At 47.3% G+C, this 22,714-nt stretch overlaps 1 protein-coding gene across 1 annotated transcript in view; it reads right to left on the bottom strand.

Moving 5' to 3' along the window:
• LOC149339575 (neural cell adhesion molecule 2-like) overlaps positions 1-22,215 on the bottom strand; it is a 218,744-nt gene extending 196,529 nt beyond the window's left edge. The window contains exon 1 of the mRNA XM_089550517.1: positions 21,822-22,215. Within this exon, the coding sequence (XP_089406643.1) occupies positions 21,822-21,966 (145 nt within the window). The 5' untranslated portion in view covers positions 21,967-22,215. The remainder of the gene's footprint in view (positions 1-21,821) is intronic.
• Positions 22,216-22,714: the final 499 nt, after the last annotated feature.

The following is a 22,714-nucleotide window of genomic DNA, read 5'->3' as shown; positions in this document are numbered from 1 at the left end:
ATGTTCAGGGTGGGATATTTTCATGTGGACTCTAATGGGTTACCTAATGCCATCTTTCTGTGTGTAAATGTCACGCCCGTTTATAGTCTATGCATCTTCTCGTACTATTCGTCACCTTTTCTTGTGCATCTCGATTGATCCTTGTAATGTCTTCTTTTAATCTACTTACTAATCCATGTTTTAAGAACCTACCAGAATTCATGTTCAATAAGTATAGTACCCACACTTATATGCCCCGCCGCGGTGGCTCAGTGGGTTACAGCACTCGGCTGCTGGCCCGAAGGACGCGGGTTCGATCCCGGCCGCGGCGGCCGAATTTTGATGGAGGCGAAATTCTAGAGGCCCGTGTACTGTGCGATGTCAGTGCACGTTAAAAAACCCCGGAGCCCTTCACTACGGCGTCCCTCATAGCCTGAGTCGCTTCGAGACATTAAACCCCAATAAACCAATAAACCAAACCAACATTCATATCACGGGTAAATAGTCAATTCGCTCTTGATTACGCTGTCAAAACGAAGTGCTTCTAATGACTCCCTTTTCGCAGCTACAAGCGATTTCTATATTAATTTGTGCAACATCCAAAACAAATCGATTCGGTGAATCCCTTGTACGATAAGGGTCTCTCTAATGAATTACGTACAAATAACGAGATCGTCTGAAAAAAAAAAAGCTTATTCGGCACTTCAAATTTTCATTCGACCGATCTGTGTTCCATCTGTGCAGCCTTCCTCTTTTCTTTTTTTCACCCCATCGAAAATAGCTCCAGACCAAATGACATCGCCACTAGGCGTGCCTGAAATCGTAACTGTCTGTGGGGTAACAAAACCCGTCTGCGCAACATTGATTGTTCCTGTGAAATCACTGCGAAGATCTACGCTTGATGTCGCGTCGCTTGGTCATTAGTCATGCATAGGCCTCACCTTTCCAAAATTTTGAATGCAGATTTCGGCGGAAGTCATCATTCAAGAGCGTGCTCTTTGTATTCTTTTGTTTGGCAAACCTCGAAAAGTTTCTGCTAGCGGTCAGCTTGTTTCCAATAGCAACGGAAACAAAAAGTTGATTGTGTGTAGGACTGCTGAAAGAGTGCGAAGCTGCGTGCAGAACGATCTTGCGATAGCACCCGCCTATAGACGGGAAACTCTTAAACTACAAACATGGTATATGCTTGAGGTTTCTCAAAGTTACATTCTCAGTTCGATGAACTGCCATAAGGGCTGATTGGAAAACGTGACACGTGTACCACTAGTTCTCGTAAGGGTGCACCTTCTACGACTTATTGCAGTTGTTGCAACTTGTTTAAGATACAGAAGTAAAGAAGTTCTTTTGTTTTGTGTTTGTGCATGTATCAAAATTGAAAAAAAAAGCGACCTCAAGCAATTGATAAGAAAGTTGTGTCAGCTCCCATTGCGCTAAAAGTCCAGTGGTCTCCTCAGAGATTAAAATTACGTTCAAGGATCGTCTGCGTATTCACGCATAATGTTTAGATCAAAACAATGTAGGTCGACGACATCACCAGGTTTACTTCCGAGGGAACCCCTTAAAGTTGCAGCACTCTGAGTGCGTTTGGTTATTTCATCATCATCAGCCTGACTACACCCACTGCAGGGCAAAGGCCTCTCCCATGTCTCTCCAATTAACCCTGTCCTTTGTCAGTTGTCGCCACTGTATCCCTGCAAACTTCTTAATCTCATCCGCCCACCTAACTTTCTGCCGTCCCCTGCTACGTTTGCTTTCTCTTGGAATCCACTCCGTTACCCTTAAGGACCAGCGGTTATCTTGCCTTCGCATTACATGCCCTGCCCAAGCCCATTTCTTCCTCTTGATTTCAACTAAGATGTCATTAACCCGCGTTTGTTCCCTCACCCACTCCGCCCTCTTCCGATCTCTTAACGTTACACCTATCATTTTCCTTTCCATAGCTCGCTGCGTTGTTCTTAACTTAAGCTGAGCCCTCTTTGTTAGCCTCCACGTTTCTGCCCCATAGGTGAGTACCGGTAGGATACAGCTGTTGTATACTTTTCTCTTCAGGGATATTGGTAAGCTACCATTCATGATCTGAGAGAACCTACCATATGCGCTCCACCCCATTCGTATTCTTCTAGTTATTTCCCTCTCATGATCCGGATCTGCGATCACTACCTGCCCTAAGTAGACATATTCTCTTACTACTTCCAGCACCTCGCTACCAATGGCGAACTGCTGTTCCCTTGCTAGGCTGTAATTGTACCCCATGGCGGAATAATTTGGCAGTCGCAGTGTCGAGGAAATAATGTCCTAAACTATGGACCAAGCATTTGATGAATAACGCAAGGCAATGAAATTCCTAGGCACATTTAGATTCGCATTGACCATCAAAATAGAAGAGGTTACTCAATGCACTGGTAGGTCCTACGTTGAAGTACGAGAATGGGTGTAAAGTGAAGCGAACTGCTACTGCCGCTCATTTCTGTTACTGTTTACAGCTTTTACTATTCGGCCTGTTATCACACAAGTATATCACCTTTTGCTGTAGTATTTTGAAAGCTGCAAATTCATTATGGAATCTTCTTTTACTGCTTAAGTAGTAGAATCCTTTTCCGACAAAAAAAAGCCGTGGTTTTTTGAACCCGTGCGTCTGTGTGTGTACCGATGGGTGCCCATTAGTAAAATCTATCTTCCTCCTCTGAGCCCCCTCTCAACTGCACCCCCCCCCCCCCCCCCCCCCCAGAAACCTCCACCCATCGGAAGCGCATGGCACAGTGGTACGAAAAGCTTACAACTAAATCAAATTGAACGACCAACGGGAAGGCAATGTATGTAAACGCGGTATGCACTGAAAAGATTAGTGACAAAGATTTGTCTCATCACAATGTTATCATCACAATGTTATCATCGCTTTTGCATTTATTTCATCTGTAAAAAATGGTATTGAGAGGACGAAGAACCTCTTTTTACACAGGTTCGTAAGCAACGTTTTAAGTGCTAGCCGCAACAAACTAAGGCACTTCAGAGTTTGTTTTCTTTAGAGCGTGTTGGGGGTGCAAAGGGTGAAGTACACCCATAAGAGGCTCTTTTTTGACTCCTGAGTCATGCAAACTAACGATTGTGCGCTGTGCCACAGTTTACTTAATCTATTAATCGTCCACAGGCATTAAAACATAGAAAATGCGATAATAACTTGCAGTAATGAAAATTAAATAGCAGCGCCGAAACATTACGCGGTATTCCTGTGTGAAAGAAAACAGCGAACTGAGTGCGTAAGGTACGATGAATAAAAAAAAAAGACGACAGTGAAATGAAAAAGAAGTTGCGGGGACGGCATAATGCTACCGGCCGATCGACAAGTAGGCTTCTCATGAAGAGTCCCCATGCCACAACACGCATGCTCTGTCTGCCATCGATGCTCCTAGCAGCAGTTTCTCTGCACAAGGGGGCAGTAAACAAGCGATAGTACTCTTGCTGAATACCGGCAGAGAGGCGTGTACCACGACAATAATTCACACTCACACCGCTCATTTGGCGCCCTTCGAAAGAGAAGTACAAGCCATCCGAACCCACAACAGGTACAAATGCATGCTTAATACTCAGTCCCGCCGTGAATGACTATACCGAAGCGTCAGATGACAGGTTTCGTGACAATAAAACATGCCACACGAAGAAAACACGCGATATCGCACCTGAGTAACATATAAGTGGGGCACCTGACCGTCTCCTATGGAGCGTATAATAATTTCCCGCTCACCCTGATGCTACTGTCGCCACGGCAAAACGCGCTAAGTTGTGTTCCATGCACTCTAAAACGCACTTTATTGTCTGGCGTCTATTTTTTTCTTATGTTCTGAACATCACGAGCCCAGTCGTGCGGAGTGTTCTAGATGATAGTGCTTAGAGCCAAATAATGCGTACATGTTTGCGCTGCATGAGTTCGTGGCTTCGAAATAGGCGTATTTTTATCTTTGGCGCAGCAGAAAATAAACAATCCTCAGCTGTTGTAGATACATTGTTTCTCCCAAATATGTGGTATGCAGCCTTTTGTCCTGAAGCGAAGCCTGGGCTATAAACTAGGCACTCTGTGGTGGAGGCAGTAGTGTAGTACTGTAGTGGAGTTCTCCGCATTAATTTGAACCACCTAGGGTTGTTTAACGTGCGCTGATATCGCAGAGCACACTACTTTTCGCGTTTTGCATTCATCGAAGGGGGCTAGCCGCGGCCGAAACTGCCTCCCGTGGCCTTAGCATCAGAAGCTGAACGCGAAATACACTGAGCGACCACGGCGTGTTTTATTTACACAACCATAGGAGACGCCTATTTTCAGAAGCTGCATACATGTATCTGTAGTTTTCTGTAGGATAATTAGTTGGCCGTTGCATGAAAAAGTATTAAAGAATAAGAATCTGGGTGCTAGTCGCCGGAAATACTAAAAAAAATAAAAAAAACAGTTATGGGAACCTAAGCGCATAGTGGAGAATCCGCGATTCCGCGTATATTGATCATGCTGCATCTTTAATGAGGAAAACAGTGCTGAATACGAGACGGCTATCATTAGGCGCTTCCAATTGAGAGCGCCGGCTTCTTTTAGTATTGTGTCTTTCTTTAAGCAATTTTTGAAAGGCACAGCCCGTAATGGGGGATAAATTGCTTCAGCGATGCTGCACGATCAATGCCGCTGCTATTGCTTAGGCGTTACGCAAGCACTAGAATGGAGAAAAATATCAATATTTTGCAAAGCGCTTCCTTTACTTCTCTCTTAACGACAGCGCATGACTCTGCACTGTACGGAAGAGCAAGCTGATAAAGAAAAGAGCCGATAACAGGGTGGCAACAGGCAGCAGGGTTCTGCCGCCACGTTTTTTTCAGTTAAGGCTCCCAGTTTTACGCTGGCATGAACGGCGCCGCCGATTCTTGGCGATAATATGGAACTTGTGCAAAACCAGTAATTACCTGAGTTGCCCAGACCCTCACTTTAATCATTTTCCTCATCGGTAAATATAGTTATTTCCTTCTCTAGGCGACATTTCGTTCTGAAACCATTACCATTCCGTCTTCCGGATAAAGCATCTACATTGCTCTTATGAGAAAGACAACCGTGCTTAGTAAATGGGATGTTATTAACTTGAAAAAAGAAGAACCGGGTGCAGTAAGAGATTCCTCGTTCTCCTCAGTGGTATTTTTACTGAGCGGTAGCGCAAGTAATCATTCTCAAAATGCTTCTTTCAAGAAATCCATTGCAAAAATAACCTAAGAACACCTCATGTAATAGGCCAGCATCGGCCATTTCTAGAATGAATAAATGAATTATCTGTTTGTTCATTATTTCTGTGTCCTAGGTACTCTGTAATGTAGCATGCGTTATCCATGTGTTAGATGCTTTATTTGATTGGAGCAAAAGTATCTTCTCATAAAGGGCCGCATAAGACGGCACCATTCTTCTGATAAGCTTGACATTTCGGGATAAGAAGGTTACCGCACGCAGACCTGTTGTAAAGAATGAAAACTAGGAGTTCAACTAAACGTGTAAAACAAAACGTACTCCTGGGCCCATCGTCTGGTTACACAAGAAGTTGTAGAAACCTGCACTCTGGAAAATGAACAGATCAAGTCAGGAGTGCTTTTTTTCTCTCTTTTTGGCGGTGCCGCTGGACGGCGCCAGTAAGTAATGAGCAATGTGCTAAACATGCAAGAGCGCTAAGTGTCGCTGCAGTTTTCGCAAACGACTGCAGGGAAACAAACAAAGAGGCTGCTCTCCTTGCGCAAACTGTCTGCGAGGCAGTGAAATTCAATTAATAATCACTCGGACCCCAGCAAGAATACTTAGGACCAACGAAGAAAGGAGCAGATCAGAAAGAGCGCTTAGTGAGCACATTATCACCGCCAACTTGGACAGACGGTGGAAGGGGGAGAGTCGAAGAAAAAGAGAGGGAAAAGGACAAGAAGGTCTCCGTGGAAGGTTGTCTCAACAAAACTCGCTTTCATTCGTTGTTCGGTTCACATTAGCCGGCTACGGCGTCGATTTGCAAGACCAGGCCAGCGACCACGAGAAAAGCAACAAAAACGAAATTGTTACCGACGACCCCTTTAAACAAATGGGCTTGAAAGGAAAGAAAAATAGCGAGAAAAAGTTTTTGAAAAGGGAAGACTGGCGGAGAGGGCGACGCAAAACAGACAGGGCAGGAAGCTTTGGTCTCGCAGCCGAAGACAAATGGTCGCCAGTGGCCGAAGAGACGCATCCGACCGAAGGCAACCGACCTCCTCCTACACTTTTCCTCCTCCCCACGCCCTCCCTCTTTGTTCTCTCTCCCGCTGGAACGGTCCTAATTGCAGCCAGCCAGGACCGGAGCCAGACGTGAGGAGATATCTCCCACGAGTGCGTGGTGAGCGCGCGAACATCGCCTCTTTTCTCCGCCGGCTCTCTCTTGGGCCTTCCTGAGCGCCGAGCCACTTTTGGACAGTCGCAACTCTTCGCTGCCACCACCACCACACTGTAACCGCCACCACGGGCCGGGGCCGCGCGCCAAATCGATGTGCCGCACGCACACTTTTCAGCAAAGTTTTCATTTCGAAGAAGTTGAGAGCAAAATAAAAAAGAATAGAATAAAGTGGAGTAAGATATCTCTCTCCCTTCTTTGCCTGCGTTACCCTCCCTAGTCGTTTGGAATCGTGCCGCCGCCGCGTACGACAAAGATGTACGGAGTGCGGCGAGGACAGACGAGAGCGAAGGGAGAGGAAGAATTTTCCAGCAATGCGAGGCTGTTTGCAAATGAGCCGGCCGCGGCGCGAAGCTCGTGGACCCTGTACGCAGTGCTTCGCTGTGCGGAAGGACGGCTGAGGGGGCAGCCGTGCGCGTTGCCCGAATGCGCCTTCGTTGCTACCCGGTAATCACGGACCCTTGCTCCATTTCACTTACACGCGACGCTCTCCCGAGCACCCGGAGGGGCCGTGGCTGTCGGCTCGGTTCGGTTCCGAGCCACGGTGCGAAAAGAAACTACGATCGCGCTCTCCTTTCCGCAGCTGCACTCGTCTGTGGTGGCCGGTGTCGACAGAGCGCTGTGCGGCATCCCCGCCAGCTCTTCCTTCTTTCGACAGGAGGCCACGAGGAGTTTAAAAAATACAGTTGTTCGCCATTCCAATGGCTTGCCATTTGGGTAGAGGCAGTTCAGTGGTTAAGATTGGGCTTTGCACGTAGCGCGCGTACTTGTGCAGTCGTTGGTGCGTTTTCGACGGCAGCTGCACCAGAAAGCAAGACACCCTCCTCCCATTGACAATTCTCTGCCATCATTTGTTCCCTGAAGAGAAGAACTTCTGAGCTTCGCGGCTTAGGGCTCATGATAGGGAATTAAATTATACACTAAAAATTCTTTTTTACCTTAAACTGGCTAGAAACGGAGGAAACTCAAGACAAGGTAGTGCGCACTACACATTTCCTTTGTCTGTTCTCATTTTTGTGGTGTTCGTGTATGTTCAACACGAACTCTGCCAGCTTTCTGTCATTCCAAGTTGTGAGCCACACCTATATTATAACACAAAGAAGAATGTTGGTGAATATTTTGCGATGTTCACGATTGTGCACTCATCCATCCAAAACTCCATAACTAAAAGAAGTGTTCTCAAATAAATTTCAAATGGAAGCTGTACTTTTTTATTACAGCTGTTGTTAAAGAAGATAAGGAGAGGGTAAAATATTTTCAGTCACTCAATGTGACTGATAATATTTGAAATATTGAAAATTTAAACTACTGAAAATCTCTCAATATTTACCATGAGAAGTGAAACGAGCCATTTCGACAGCGAGTCAAGCTCCAGTGTATCATCTCATGACATGAGTTAAGTGGTAAAATTGTCCCAAGCCACGCATTCGCGACAAATCGGAGCTCTGAAATTTATTCGTAAGCAAGTAGTAATTCAAGAGCTTTTTTTAAAACAGGAATTGCTTAAGGTTCCGGGGATTGTATATAATTTGTTTCCCAGCAATTGTGTCCAATTCTTCCTGCAGATGTTTCAAAAAATGAGGAAAGTCAATGAACGCTGTCTTGCAGTCAGCACGAAAGCTGACTGCAAGGCAGCGTTCGTCGACTTCCTTAATTTCATCTCCATCTCTTGAGTAATTCGCAAAGTCGGCTTTCGTGCTGACTGATTAGTGCAGAGTTTGCTGTTTTAAAGCTTTCCCACAGTAGCTACAAATATTTTAAGAAGAAAGTGGTAGTATCCGAGAACTTAGTGACTAAAATATTTCTACAAAATTTTGCCACATAAAAATTTCGTAGCAATTTTAAACCTAGAAAGCGGCGAAATTTCCGCAAAAATTTCGTAGAAAAATGTAGAATTTTATTGCGATTTTGGTGAGAATTTTGTGCTAAATTTTTGTATAATTGTTTGTGCGATAATGATAACTGGACCCGCAATCGGTATATAGCCCATTCGTAATACTGGCTATTAAGAGGTTAAGAATACAACTTCTAGTAATCAACAAGCCGTATTCCATTAGGATCCATTTGGAATGGGTATTCATTTTGCTGTTCATTTGGAGCGACGTCATCGTAACAGCAGCATTGGAATAGCGCAGCAAGCGACGAGTCACAGAAATTACAAAGTAGCCGTTTCCTTCGTCGTCGAAGGCTATTGAAGACGGAGGAAACAGATACCTTGTGACTTCTGTGACTCGCCGCTTGCTGGGTTTCGCCACTAGCCACTCACCTTCGCCACTCGCTGCATGCACTAATTCAGCGTTGGCTTTAATATTCAGCCAATGGCGAAATCCGGTCTTTAAATACGTGACTACTTTGTCGAACGGCCGTGACCAGTGCTAGAGGACCAAAAGGATCCGAAGGAGAAACTAGGTGTTGGATCTTTATAGAATCATAGATGGTTATAGAATACGGCTCCAAAAGTGCATTCTCATGTCGTCGTTTAGTAGGAAGAACTGAGCACATGAATTCTAAGCTCAGTCCCAGGTGCTAGGTAGGATATATGTTCAAAGGAACGTTTAGGCTATCCAAACAGTAAACTCCTGGTATTTTGGATTTTACATCTGAACATTAAAGCGTATCGAATAAGAAGGAAACGTTCGCTAAAAAGAGGAAATGTAGTGGCTGGCTATTTAAGCGCACAGATGCACGATTTTGCCGGTCATGGCATATTTGAAGTGCGCGCAAGTACATCGACATATTATTACGGGGGGTTAGCCCAGCGGCAGACGGGACAGGCCACAGTCAGAAGGCACACCGAGCTAAATCACTCCAGCACAAACTGCCACGTCCTCGTCGTCGTCCACTGCCGTCGTCGTCCACTGGCCAAAGAGCAGGTAGAAGGGGGAGTAGCCGGTGGTATCATGGCGTGTGGAATTGTAGGCGAACGTCACGAAAGGTAAACTGACGTCCCAGTCACGATGGTGGTCTGAGACATACGTAGACAGCATGTCCGTCAGGGTGCGGTTAAGACGCTCAGTAATGCCGTTGGTCTGAGGATGGTGGGCCGTCGTGAACTTGTGGCGGGTAGAGCAGGAGCGCAGAAGGTCGTGGACCACTTTAGAAAGAAAGCAGGGGCCGCGACCCGTAAGCAGTTGACGAGGAGCGCCATGAAGTAGGACGACGTCATGGAGAAGGAAGTCGGCGACATCGGAGGCACAGCTGGTAGGTATAGCGCGCGTGATAGCGTACCGGGTAGTGTAATCGGTCGCAACGGCAATCCACTTGTTCCCGGATGTTGATGGGCGGAAAGGACCAAGCAGGTCGAGACCAACACGGAAAAATGGGTCAGTCGGGATGTCGATGGGCTGAAGCTGGCCACTGGGTGGAAGTGGAGGCGTTTTCCGGCGCTGGCATTGATCACAAGCAGCAACATAACCGCGGACAGAGCGGTAAAGGCCAGGCCAGAAGAACCGCCAGCGCACGCTGTCGTACGCTCGTTACACGCCTAGGTCCCCTGCAGTAGGAGCGTCATGAAGATGGGCGGGCAAGTACTGTGGAGCGGAGATGGGTTGGACGGCATAGTGATGGCTCGAAGCTGACGACCGCTGCGGAGGCCCAGGGCAGGGTCCCGGTGTGATACCCAGCTCGGCCTCCACCAAATATTACGGGGGGTTAGCCCAGCGGCAGACGGGACAGGCCACAGTCAGAAGGCACACCGAGCTAAATCACTCCAGCACAAACTGCCACGTCCTCGTCGTCGTCCACTGCCGAACGTCCCAAAACAACATCGTCTTCGCCTAGCAACTATGCACCGTAACAATATTAGCCAGGGTTATCAATAAGGATAATAAAACTGGCCCTTGTTTAGTCGCACAACTAGTCAATAAGTCAACCGGTATTGCAGGTGTCCGATAAGTTAAAAAATATTTACGTGTTTTCTTGATTCGAGAAATATTACATCAATAATATGGGTGTTTTAGGACTGATTTCTAGCTGCGATGATGTTGCCATAAATTTTTAGGGAGGTAGAGAAAAGCGGCAGAAGAAAAAAAAAGGAGGTTAACCAGAAGATTGTTCCGGTTGGCTACCCTGCCATGAGGGAGAGAAGTGAGGGAGGCGTAAAAGGATAAGAGAAAGGAGAGCAATGCAGTCCGTAGCAAGCGCGACAAGCTATAATACACGCACTGAAATTCACAAGCCGCCGCAGCTGTAGCCTGCACAACTTAAGGGCTGCCGAGCGGAGTCGTAGCAACAGTCAGAGTCGATGACAACGCGGCTCACAAGAAGCTCAACCGTCTTTGCAACAGCCCCGTTGCCTTCTGCCACATCTGCAGCAACAGACGTCAAGTCCAGCTACGACATCGACCTTCAACACAGCAGTTCTTTCGCCAGCAGCGCTTAGCCTTAACAGTTTTGTTCCTACGCCACACTGCAACGTTCTGACGGCCATTTCAGGCCAACCGCGCCATGAGCAAAGTGGCACTCAAAGTCGATTTGTTTGCACTTTTTCGATGATGATATAAAAGAAATTTTTTATTTTCTGTTTAAACTTAATGAAAAAACGTCTATTGATCGTTTTGGAAAGCACAAACCACCGTTATTTGTTATGCGTTCCTTCGAAAACGCCTAGTGGCCGTCCTCCTATGCGTGCTTGCCGGCGCTCGCACGTATTTTTATTGTGCGAGTTCTCTTCGTGTGGGAAACTTGATCCTTCATTCCGCTGATTGCCTTCTCTTGAAACGCAAGACACAACTGAAAGGAACAGGAAATGACTCTAAGCGTTCATGATATAAGCACTCCGTCATCATTGTTGCTACATGACTGCTGACTACTGACACAACGAAACGAATGCAGAAAATTTTTTTAGTAGCCCGGCTTGATCGCAATACTCGCTACGTATGCCTGAAAGAGCAATAAACATCACGCATGCATTCCTCGTGTATGTTAATCATGGTGCAGCACGGATTACGCCGCACCATTTTTTCTAACTCTCTGAGTGCTCTCTCCATTCCAACGCCTTAAAGAAATGATACAGGCCTCGATAACACCTGAAAAGGGAAAAAGAGCCTCTCATTAAGCAAACTGTGAAAGCTGGGCAACGGTCTGAGAACAAAAGATAAATAAACAGAAAAGCTTTGTTAGGCACTCCTTCCGATGGTCACTATCAGCAATGCGTTGTTAAGTAGAATTAGCCCACCTTCAGAAGTCAAAAGTGAATGTTTGAGAATCATGCACAGTGTAAGACGAATGCACTCTCCAAAACCCATTTCAACTACTCTTTTAATCAAGGTTACAGCAGCGAATGACCGTGGTAACTAGCTGACACACTACAGATATGCTTACTTATATGGAAATGCTAACAAAAAATCCTCGAAAGACATCTTAAATCTGATAAACGTGTTGACCACCAAAGGTACCGTTTGGGAAACCTCATAGCGGCAAAGGTAACTCTCAGTGATTTCATCAAAAAACAAACAAAAGTTGTCCCTTTGCTCTCTAAGAACTATTTGTATGCGCTTAGGAATACTGCAATGCTTTGCGTAGTGACTGTCCTTGAGAGTGTTACCCGCTGCATGCAAAACACAACTTCGTGCAGGATTTTGCGGAAGTATAAATAATACTATAGCAACAAAGCCTTTTTGTGAAAAAACTGTGTCATCGTTCACAAAATTCGCCATTTCGGTCAATGAAAGTTACGTCAAAGACCGGATAATTCCGATTGGCTGGAGAGGAATGAAGTCACCGGAGCGGAAAATTACCATTGGCAGAAGGGAAGTGAAGTCACCAGACCGGAAGTGAAGTCACTTCCGGTGAAGGCATCAACAGTTTCTAATGTTATCGTACTGCGAACAGTTAAGATAATTAAGTGTTCCTGTGACGTTTCATTTTTGTCCTACTGGTGACAGAAAACCGCCAAAAGGGACGAGGGTAATCAAGCACTAGATCCTCGGAAAGAACAAAGCTTTCTGCCGATATTTTTCTAAAGTCCCTATTTCGATCGCGCCTTTTTTTTCCCCTTAGAAACTTTCTTATTTGTTTACCTTGTACAGCAGTACTTTGCCAACGGCTGTATACCACATGATAGGCCCTATTCGTCATGCTTCACTAAACCCAGCATAACTGCTAATAGTATATTACTGCTCACTAGCAAGTGTACTTGAAGAGATCAACAGGCTTTCTTTGTTCGAAAGCGTGACCGCATACGCCGCCGACAAGTTTTCGGCAGCACTGCGTATCTTCCGGCCGTTCCCCTCCAAGATACCAACAAATGGCGCAATCAGGGAGAATGCTAAGTGAGTTAGCCAAAATAGCTCGATCGGCTGGCGCGCCCTGCTTGCACGGTTTCTGTGTTTGATAATATCGAGCGGCTGTCCTCAACATGTGGAAAGCGCGCAGATGTCCTGGTAATTTGCTAATGAACGCCAAGACGGGCCCAGCCTATCGGGCGTTAAGATTTGCCTCAGAGGTCACAGTAATTCAATTAGTGGATTAAGACCAACACTCTTAGGGATGTCCCGGACCCGCACTGTTGTGTTTGCTCCTCACAACAATACGCACTGCGTAAAGCTTTCCTAGTCACTTGATGCACCATGTAAAGTCAATGCTACCTGTTTGCTGAAAAGCGTTTAACTGTCATGATGGGGTTTCCGCTTAACGTGTACTTGGGACTAAAGAACTCAGCTCTTAAACTTCAGCTAATTTATGTTTGTTCCATAAGAAAAATCATCAGTAAATATTTTCAAACGCTTTTATGATAATCTTGCTCGAGCGCAAAAATCCTTCAACTAAAAAATAACTGTACAAGGGTGTAAAATGAAGCGCTATGCGCGAATGACCCGTGAGCTGAAGAATATTATTGCTTAGTAGCACTGTGCACTGTGCGAAATAATTTGAGAAAAATGTCTGCTGGACGCTCTTAATAAGAGAATAGAGCGATTTATCCTTATTCAAGGTTCCGACATCGCTCTATGGTGTTTCTAAAAACTTTCTTCGGTGTACTTGCATAATTTGTTGATCCACCGACGTTTTTTCGTCATATAGTTCGACTGATAGAATGCACTAATAAAAACAGGAACAGGCATATATGAAGAACAAAAAACAAATATCAGAAACTTTTTTTTTATTTGCGATATAAGAACGCAAAAGAATAAAACAACCAAATTGGCAGCTTCGGGATTCCCCTCTTGCACTGTGGAGCAAATCCCACACACTAGTAAATCACATGGGGATACCAAAATACCAGGACAGCTCGGATTAAGAACACATCTGCATCGGAGTAATGTGGGAAGCTGCAATGTAGAGCTGGGCGGCTGAAGATCAGCATTTAGTTGACAGACAGGAACGGCAAGACTGTCAGCGTTAAAGAGGTACTGGACTTAGAACCCCGCCCGCAGTCACCGGAGAAGACTACGAAATTTAGAACTCATTAAAGTTTTTCAATCAATCAGTTATGCAATAAGCCACACTATTGGAAAAATCTGCGACAAAAAATCGTAAATCCACGCATCAACGCCTTCGTTGCAGGAGTTGCAAAGCTTTGTGCTGGGGTATTACTTTGTATACTACTACGCTTCGTTGGTGAAACCTACATATATGGCACACAAGTACAGAGTGGAAGTTCTTAAGACACGCATGCAACAACACCTCTGATCAGCTTAGCAGATAAGATATTAAGAGACAATCATTTGTCTTAAAAGAACTTGTGCCTATTACCTCGAACGAATAATAATTTAGGTGCTATAGCTATTCCAACCTCATCCACACATCAACGCCTTCGTTGCAGGAGTTGCAAAGCTTTGTGCTGGGGTATTACTGTGTATACTACTACGCTTCGTTGGTGAAACCTACATATATGGCACACAAGCACAGAGTGGAAGTTCTTAAGACACGCATGCAACAACACCTCTGACCAGCTTAGCAGATAAGATGTCAAGAGACAATCATTTGTCTTAAAAGAACTTGCGTCTATTACCTCGAACGAATAATAATTTAGGTGCTATAGCTATTCCAACCTCATCCACACATCAACGCCTTCGTTGCAGGAGTTGCAAAGCTTTGTGCTAGGGTATTACTGTGTATACTACTGCGCTTCGTTGGTGAAACCTACATATATGGCACACAAGTACAGAGTGGAAGTTCTTAAGACACGCATGCAACAACACCTCTGACCAGCTTAGCAGATAAGATGTCAAGAGACAATCATTTGTCTTAAAAGAACTTGTGCCTATTACCTCGAACGAATAATAATTTAGGTGCTATAGCTATTCCAACCTCATCCACACATCAACGCCTTCGTTGCAGGAGTTGCAAAGCTTTGTGCTGGGGTATTACTGTGTATACTACTACGCTTCGTTGGTGAAACCTACATATATGGCACACAAGTACAGAGTGGAAGTTCTTAAGACACGCATGCAACAACACCTCTGACCAGCTTAGCAGATAAGATGTCAAGAGACAATCATTTGTCTTAAAAGAACTTGTGTCTATTACCTCGAACGAATAATAATTTACGTGCTATAGCTATTCCAACCTCATCCACACATCAACGCCTTCGTTGCAGGAGTTGCAAAGCTTTGTGCTGGGGGTATTACTGTGTATACTACTACGCTTCGTTGGTGAAACCTACATATATGGCACACAAGTACAGAGTGGAAGTTCTTAAGACACGCATGCAACAACACCTCTGACCAGCTTAGCAGATAAGATGTCAAGAGACAGTCATTTGTCTTAAAAGAACTTGTGTCTATTACCTCGAACGAATAATAATTTAGGTGCTATAGCTATTCCAACCTTTAATGAGTAAAAAAAAGGGCTTTTAAAGCCAAAATCGCATCTTATTTGAACCCAAAACAAGACATGATATTAACTTCTACGGGATTTCGGAAGGTTTTCTTTATATCATAACTCTGCAAAAAAAAATTGGCGACGATTACGTTACTTCCTAATGCGAAATTTCAGCACAGCTCATCAGTTGTGTCAGCTTTTTGATAGATGAAGGCAAAGAATTTGAGCAAGACATCTATGTACAATTGCAGACAACCTGTTATTTTCTACGCATTTTCGTTCTTGAAGAAACACTCTACTAACAGTTCTTGATTGCCATGAAAGGAGCTTTGTGGTCGGAGAAATAGATGGACATATAAGCTCGACTTGCTGCATTAATGCCTGGTTCTTAAAGGCGAGGTCTGTGCAAGTATTTCGCGAGGTTGTCACAGCCGTAGGAGGCGTTCCCAGCGAAAGGAACGGCCCGCAAGCCACAGCCCACAAGCGGTGTTATCACCGCTCCTGTTCAACATAGCTATGACGCGCCTCCCAAGCCAACTGGCCCCGGTGGACGGCATTCAACACGCGTTATATAGAGATGACATTACAATCTGGACCACGCAAGGAAGCCTTGAGGACATAGAGGACCGCCTTCAGCAGGCCGCTTCCATAGTCGATGCGTATGCTATTGACTCTGGGCTCCAATGTGCTCCAGCGAAATCAGAGCTTCTGCATGTCAGAGCGAACCCAAATGATAGGATAGCAATACACATCTCCCTGTCAGGAGGTCGTATTAGAGAGGTGGAGGAGCTCCGTATTCTGGGTCTTTTCATTCACCACAGACTCAGACCGGACACCACTATTGTGAAATTCAAGAGAGTAGGCGAGCAGGTAGGGCGCATGATCCGCCGCGCTTTCAATAAGCGGGGCGTTCTGTGAGGCAGGGACGCGCTTCGGCTCGTCTATGCCTTCGTGACTAGCCGTGTCCTCTACGCCGTGCCATATCTCCACACTACTAAGCAAGACGAGGCGCGAATAGACGCCATCCTCCGCAAGGCAACTAAGTGAGCCCTGGATCTCTCGGTGGCTACCTCTAATGCCAAACTCAAGGCAATGAGGGTGCTAAACTCCTACCAGGAGCTGCGGGAGGCCCACCTCGCGAACCAACACATGGGGCTCATGCAGACGGCCCCCGGGCGCCGCCTGCTAAACCACTTACACATCCAACACGACTGCACTCCAGAGGAGGTGGAGCGTATCCCTGAACTGTGCGCCATATGCTCTGGGTCTCACCGCTCCCCCGTAACAAGGACAACGACATGCACGAAAACAGACGACAAGCGCGGGCTCGGGCTCTTGAGAGACAACACGGCTCCCGACTCGGTGTATACTATGCAGACGTAGCAGGGCCATCGCCCACGGGATTTTACACGGCCGCTGTCGTTCACCAGGAAATGCACGTTGATGGACTCTCCTTTTGAACTCCGAATTCAATGCGAGCCGAGGAAGTAGCGATAGCGCTTGCTGCCGCCCACGACAATTCGAGAATCATCATCATCACGGACTCCTGAAAAGCATGTGATCATTACTTGTCAGGGGAGACCTCCCCTTAGCTGCTTGTATTCTAGGGCGGACTGCCACTTATACAACACAGAAAAGACTCATTTGGGCTCCTGGCCACCACGGCTTACGAGGTAATGAGACAGCTGACGCGGCTGCCCGAGCGCTTACTCATCGAGCTCCTCATCCCAGCTATTCTGGCTCGGAGGCTAACCATTCGTTGCGGCGGTGCAGAGAAATAATAACGCATTATAGCGACAACACCGCCTTTTCCCGGCCCCTGCAAAGGGGCTGAGTAATACGGAGGAGCGAAATTTAAGGCTCCTGCAGACAGGTACTCTACTCTGTCCTGCAATCATCAAACAGTATGATCCTAACACGGATGGCCGATGCCCGCACTGTGGGAAGACCTGTGATAGCTTCCATATGGTCTTAGCATGTACTCAAAATCCCCACCTCCCCTCTTCCCCTACCCCTTCCCGAGAGGCATGGGAGACTGCCCTCCTCAACTGCTCTTCGCTTGAGTCCCAAAGGGCTCTGGTGAAACGGGCGAGAGACGGGGCCTCGTCATACGGTGTCCCAGACTAGGGGCGACGACCATGTAGCGGGGCCACTGTCTGGCTCCCAAACTCTATTTCACCAAATAAAATGTTGTCACCACCACCACATAACTCTCTGATCATCCCGCGTACCTTTAAGCGCGATTCAGGCGTCCAATGACCCAGGGAGCCAGTTAAGTGCACTCTCTTAAATGGCACAACGTTGTCAATGCCAACGCATGTAGCACACATCTGTCACTACCGCCACATAGCTTAAAGCACGACTGAGGTGTCCACTGTTCCAAGAGGACAGTTATGCGCCTTTCCTTTGCTTTCCAAGCTTCCTCTCCATTGCTTTCCCAGCTTAAAGCGCTACTAGGGCGTCCTAGTACTAGGGCAGTCGGCAACAGCGTTTGCGACGGTAACGGCTACGCCCCAAAACGCCGAAACGGGCGCCAAAGAGCTGCACTCTAACATCCTAAATGACGCCACTGTGGCATCAAAGAAAAAATTTATATAACACCTGTGAGTTTAAACCCCCACCCACCCTCCACCTACAGCTTACCGCGGCCGCCAGCCGCCAATGCGCACGCGCAGATCTGCGCATGCGCATTAGCGGCCGCAGTAAGCGATCGCAATTATGCACTATTCTGAAATTATTAATTACATTATATAATTTATTTCACAGTATTATTAATTTTAATTTTACATTATATTCTTTGTTTTACAGTTGCAGTGTTATTGGTTCCTATTTTAATTACATTTTCTTACAGTTACAGATTTGTTGTTTCTACCTATGTTATTTTATTGTTTTATAACGAAATGTTCTATTTCCATAGTGGAGACCTATGGAAGCTTTGCCTTTGTACGTGTACCCGTATAGCACACGGGCGTTTTCGCGCCCATTTCTCCAACCTGGGTGCAGTCTCCGAGGCCGGGTTACTAGCCCGTGCACCTGCCCAACGCAGTCGCGTAACGCCTTAGCCACTGCGCTACCTCAAAGAGTGATTACCTGCAGTTCGAGGGTACCTTATATGCCTGTAAGGTGCAGCGATAAGCTCCTTTAGCTCTTTGGCAGGCATGGCAGGCAGGCGTGGCACCATGTAGCTAAAGGGTGCGGATGCGTTCATAGGGGCCCAGATACATCCTCTGTCCACCCCCCACCCTCGCAATTTTCATGCCATTGCTCTGCCTGGCAAACTAAACGGAGCCCTTGGCCTGTGCCATGTCAGAGCACGTTAGAGATCCCTAAGTGTTCTAAATTATTCCGGAGGTCTCCACTACGACACCTATTCCTCTCTTCTTTCACTCTCACCTTCCTCCTTTCCTTACAGCGCAGTTGAAGTCCACGCAGAAGTGAGAAAGTTACTGCGCCGTTTCCTTTCCTCAGAAACCCATTAATAGCACCCCCTTACCCTCGGTCATTTTGCCACATTAATTTAGCCTCACTGAAAAATAATAATTTCCGACGATAACGTTACTTCCTAATGCGAAATCTGAGCAGAGCTCATCAGCTGTTTCTACTTTTCGATAGACTGAGGCAAAGAATTCGGGCAAGACATGTAGGTATAGTTAACGACAACTTTCTGTTTTTCACACATTTCTCTTCTTCAAGAAACACTCCACTAATATTCCTTGATTGTCATGAAGGAAGCCTTGTGGTCGGAGAAATATATAGATATATGCTCGACTTGCTGCACCAATGCCTGGTTCTTCAAGACGAGGTCTAAGCAAGTATTTCACGAGGTTGTCAAAGCCGTGGGAGGCGTTACGAGCGAGCGGATTGGGATGTTCTGTCGCATAAGCGGTAAGAAATATCTGTTTGTCTTTATATGTACATTAAAGTCCCCACCCAGCCTCCAACCTCGCAGGTGGTTGTTAATGGTTGGTCGCGAGAGTTCGTTCACCATTGTCAGCGCTAACGCATGCAGCCCACATCTATCTTCATCCCACGTATCTATAAGCGCGATTCAGGCCTCCACTAACCCGGGAAGCCAGTTATGCGCGCTTCCTTTCGGTAAAACGATCGGAGTGTAAAGCGTTCTCAACGCCAATGAACACAATGAATGCCGACGGCCTATGGCTTCAGCGCCAGGTTTCTGGTACAACATTGTCAATGCTTGCAGCCCACATCTCTCTCTCTCTTATCACCCCCCGTACCTGATTCTCAGGCTGCAGCAAGGGCATACAGAGATGGAAGGATCGGCCGAAAAGACGCGAGTATCCTCTTCGAACAAAAACAACACAGACATGGATCAAACAACACAAACATTCAACACACCATCATTTGGGTCCCTGACACTGGGGTTGAGGGAAATCTCATGGCAGACACCGTTGTCCGAGGGTTCAAGAAACGGAGGGCGGGTTTGCCGGTGGAACCCTTCAGCACGCCAGAATCTTACGGGGAGGCAATGAAGGCGTTGTTGGGAGCGCGCAAGAAGTACTCGGCTCCGGCGGATATCCTCGACAGAGAGCAGGCCACCACGCTCAGACGACTACAAACAGACACCTACCCAAGCAGAGCCATGTATCACAAAATGTGGCCGAACAGATACGCGAAAGAGTGCGTGTGGTGTGGGGGCTACGCCACAACGTACCACGCCACCTGGGGCTGCGAAAAAAAGCCCTTTACTACCAAAGGTAAATAGCCCTAATCTAGAGCAGTGGGAGGCCCTCCTGGCTGACTCCGACCCGAGCACACAGCTTATGCTGGTGACGAGGGCCAAGGCAGCGGCGGAGGCCAACGGGATCCTGGACTAGGGAAGACCGACCACTGAAGCTCCACATCTATCTATTCCAATCCCCCTACTCCCTAACTCTTCCTGTTGAAAAAAAAAAATAAATGTTTTTACTACTACTACCATAAGCGAGGTTCAGGCGTGCGCTGACCCAGAGAGCGTGTTATGCGCACTTCCTTTCCTTAAAATAGCACGACGTTGTCAAGTCCAACGCATGCAGCGCCCCTCTGTCACTACCGCCATGTAGCTTATAGCAACATTAGGTGTACACTATTCCAAGAGGGCACTTATGTACCTTTATTTTGCTTTCCAAGCTCCCACTCCATTGGTATCGCAGCTTAAAGTGCGACTAATGTGTCCACTGCTGGTTACAGTGGACAACGGCGACGTCGATGGCAACATTGACGGCGACGGAAACGGGCGCCAAGAGCTGCGTTCTAAAATATTTGTCACATAGGTTCGTAGATCTCAATCAACCTACGCGTCTCAATTGCCACCGCGGTGGCTGAGTGGTTATCGCGCTACTGCTGCCGACCCGAAAGAGGCAGGTTCGATCCCGGCCGCGGTGGTCGAATTTCAATGAAGGTGAAATTTTAGAGGCTCATGCACTGTGAGATTTCAGGACATTAAAGCATCCCAGTCGGTCGAAATTTCCGGAGCCCTTCATCACAGCGTCCCTCATAGCCTGAGACGCTTTGGGACATTGCACTCCCATTAACCAAACCAAACTATACGTCTCAACTCGAGAGCAACACTAAGGACGACAATTATGCTGTCATAAGAGCCGATATGCCTCAGGCAGATTTCTGAGGGGGCCTCAAGGGGGGACAACCCCTCAAAATCAGGTTCACCTGCTGCTCCAGTAGAGTTCTCCTGTTGTACATGCACCACTCAGCAGAGCACCCTTGCATATTAAGTACATTGGGCCCTTCCCACAAAAAATTCAGGCTGCGTGCGCGGGGTGCCCATTTTATGGTGACTTTCTTTTTCCTTCTTGATCCCTGCAGTATATCTTCCCTACAATAGCCAAACGAAGGGACAGTTGGTAATGCATTCTGAAAACACAGCTTCATGCACAGAGGCAAATAATGATTAAAAAAGTATGGCATACACAAGAACACTGACTACCAATTGAATTCTGTTTTCGAGCTCAAGCAATTATATAGTCGAAACATCGCCTTTTATTTCAGTATATAAGTTCTTGTGCTCAGAAGTAAAACTGACTTGGTCGTCAGCGCTGCTGTGTGTGTGGAATACCTTACGTGCCAACCTTTGTACTTGCGCCTTGCCCTGTGTTATCATAATTCACTGCAATGCAACGTGTATATTAAACAAGGACGAATGGAACCATGCAGCAGACTTTTAGTTTCAAACCACTGCAAATCAGGACTCTTGCACCGTAGCTACTCTCAGGCACAAATGCACTGAGTCAATCTCAATATTTCATCGGCCGATTAGGGTGCCGCGGGTTAGCATGTGATCTTTCTTGCCCTGAAGCGGCGAGCACGCAAACTACCGTCGTTTTGTTCTTCCCTCAGAATGCATACCGCAAGTCCATGATGACGTTAACATCCGCTACAAACATAACCTCTCAGCAGGAGCTTGAAAGTGCACAAAACTGGATGGACAATCGTCATCCAGTTCTATCGACGAGAGTGACCCGAGCGTTTTCGCTGAAAAGCTCGGCATCTGCCAAGTTTAACTAACCTACCACTTCTTCGTTTCCTAATCGATCGGGAGGTACGGCACGCAAGTTCACTTTCACCAGTGAGCTGCATCCAAGCGAAAAAAAAAGGGTGGAGGCTGGAGTGATGGGGACACAGACAGAGTATACGCACCGTACGGCTGCTCCTTGTTGGCCGGCCCCTGTATCCGAGTTTGCACCAGCACAGCACCTAGCAGAACGCGCACAGCGCAGAACACCAGGGTCGAGCCCAGAGCTGTGGCATCCCTGCACGAAGCGTGACGAGCGGTCCGCACCATGGTGTCCGACGGCGCACGCGGCTCAGCCACCGCCAACGGGGCCCAGGTCACGGCGCACTGTCCCAGCTGGGAATACCGGCGGCGCGCAGGGAACGACGTGCGAAGCGGCGCGTGCGTCGCAGCCTCGACGGATGCACCACCGCGTGGGACCGGGAGCGTGCGCGAGTGGAACGTGCCTCCTCCACTGCCGCCGCTGCAGCGCCGACGAGCAGAGGTCCGCGCGCCGTCTGCCGTGTGCCGGGATCGATGGGAGCCACGGCCGGAGTGAGGGCCCCAGCAGCAGGCTGAGCCGGCGGCGGCGAGGGACCATCTTCCTTCGCTTGCGCCCCCACGAGGCGCCCGCTGGAAGAAAGCAAAGGGGAGGGAGAGAGGGGGCTTGAGGCGGCCGCCCCCCCCCCCCCCCCCCCCCTCACCGTGAAGCGGGGAACGCGAAGATTCTTCTTCTCTTCCCCGCTGCTTGCTTTTCCGGTCCGCTTGACGAGATCAGATTGCGGGGGTTCGATCCGTGCCCGTCTCGACAGCCGCGCTTTCTCAAGGTGCTCAAGAGTTGGCCTCCGCCAACAAGACCTGCCCGTGCTACCCCCCCGATATCCTCTCCTCCTTGCCGCTCTCGCCGCCGATGAGGACGACACACGAGTGTTTTGCCCGCACTCACTACTCACTATTTTTCACTTTACGCGCTTCTATCCTTTCCTTCCTTCCCCTGCTTCCTTTTTTGTATGTTCGCTTATTTTCTCGTTTGTGAATG

This window comes from Amblyomma mixtum, chromosome 6 (assembly GCF_055824585.1).
Source record: "Amblyomma mixtum isolate Tamu chromosome 6, ASM5582458v1, whole genome shotgun sequence".
Taxonomy (NCBI): Eukaryota; Metazoa; Arthropoda; class Arachnida; order Ixodida; family Ixodidae; genus Amblyomma; species Amblyomma mixtum.
The sequence above is the reverse complement of the archived record's forward strand: the minus strand, read 5'-3'. Positions and strand labels throughout refer to the sequence as shown.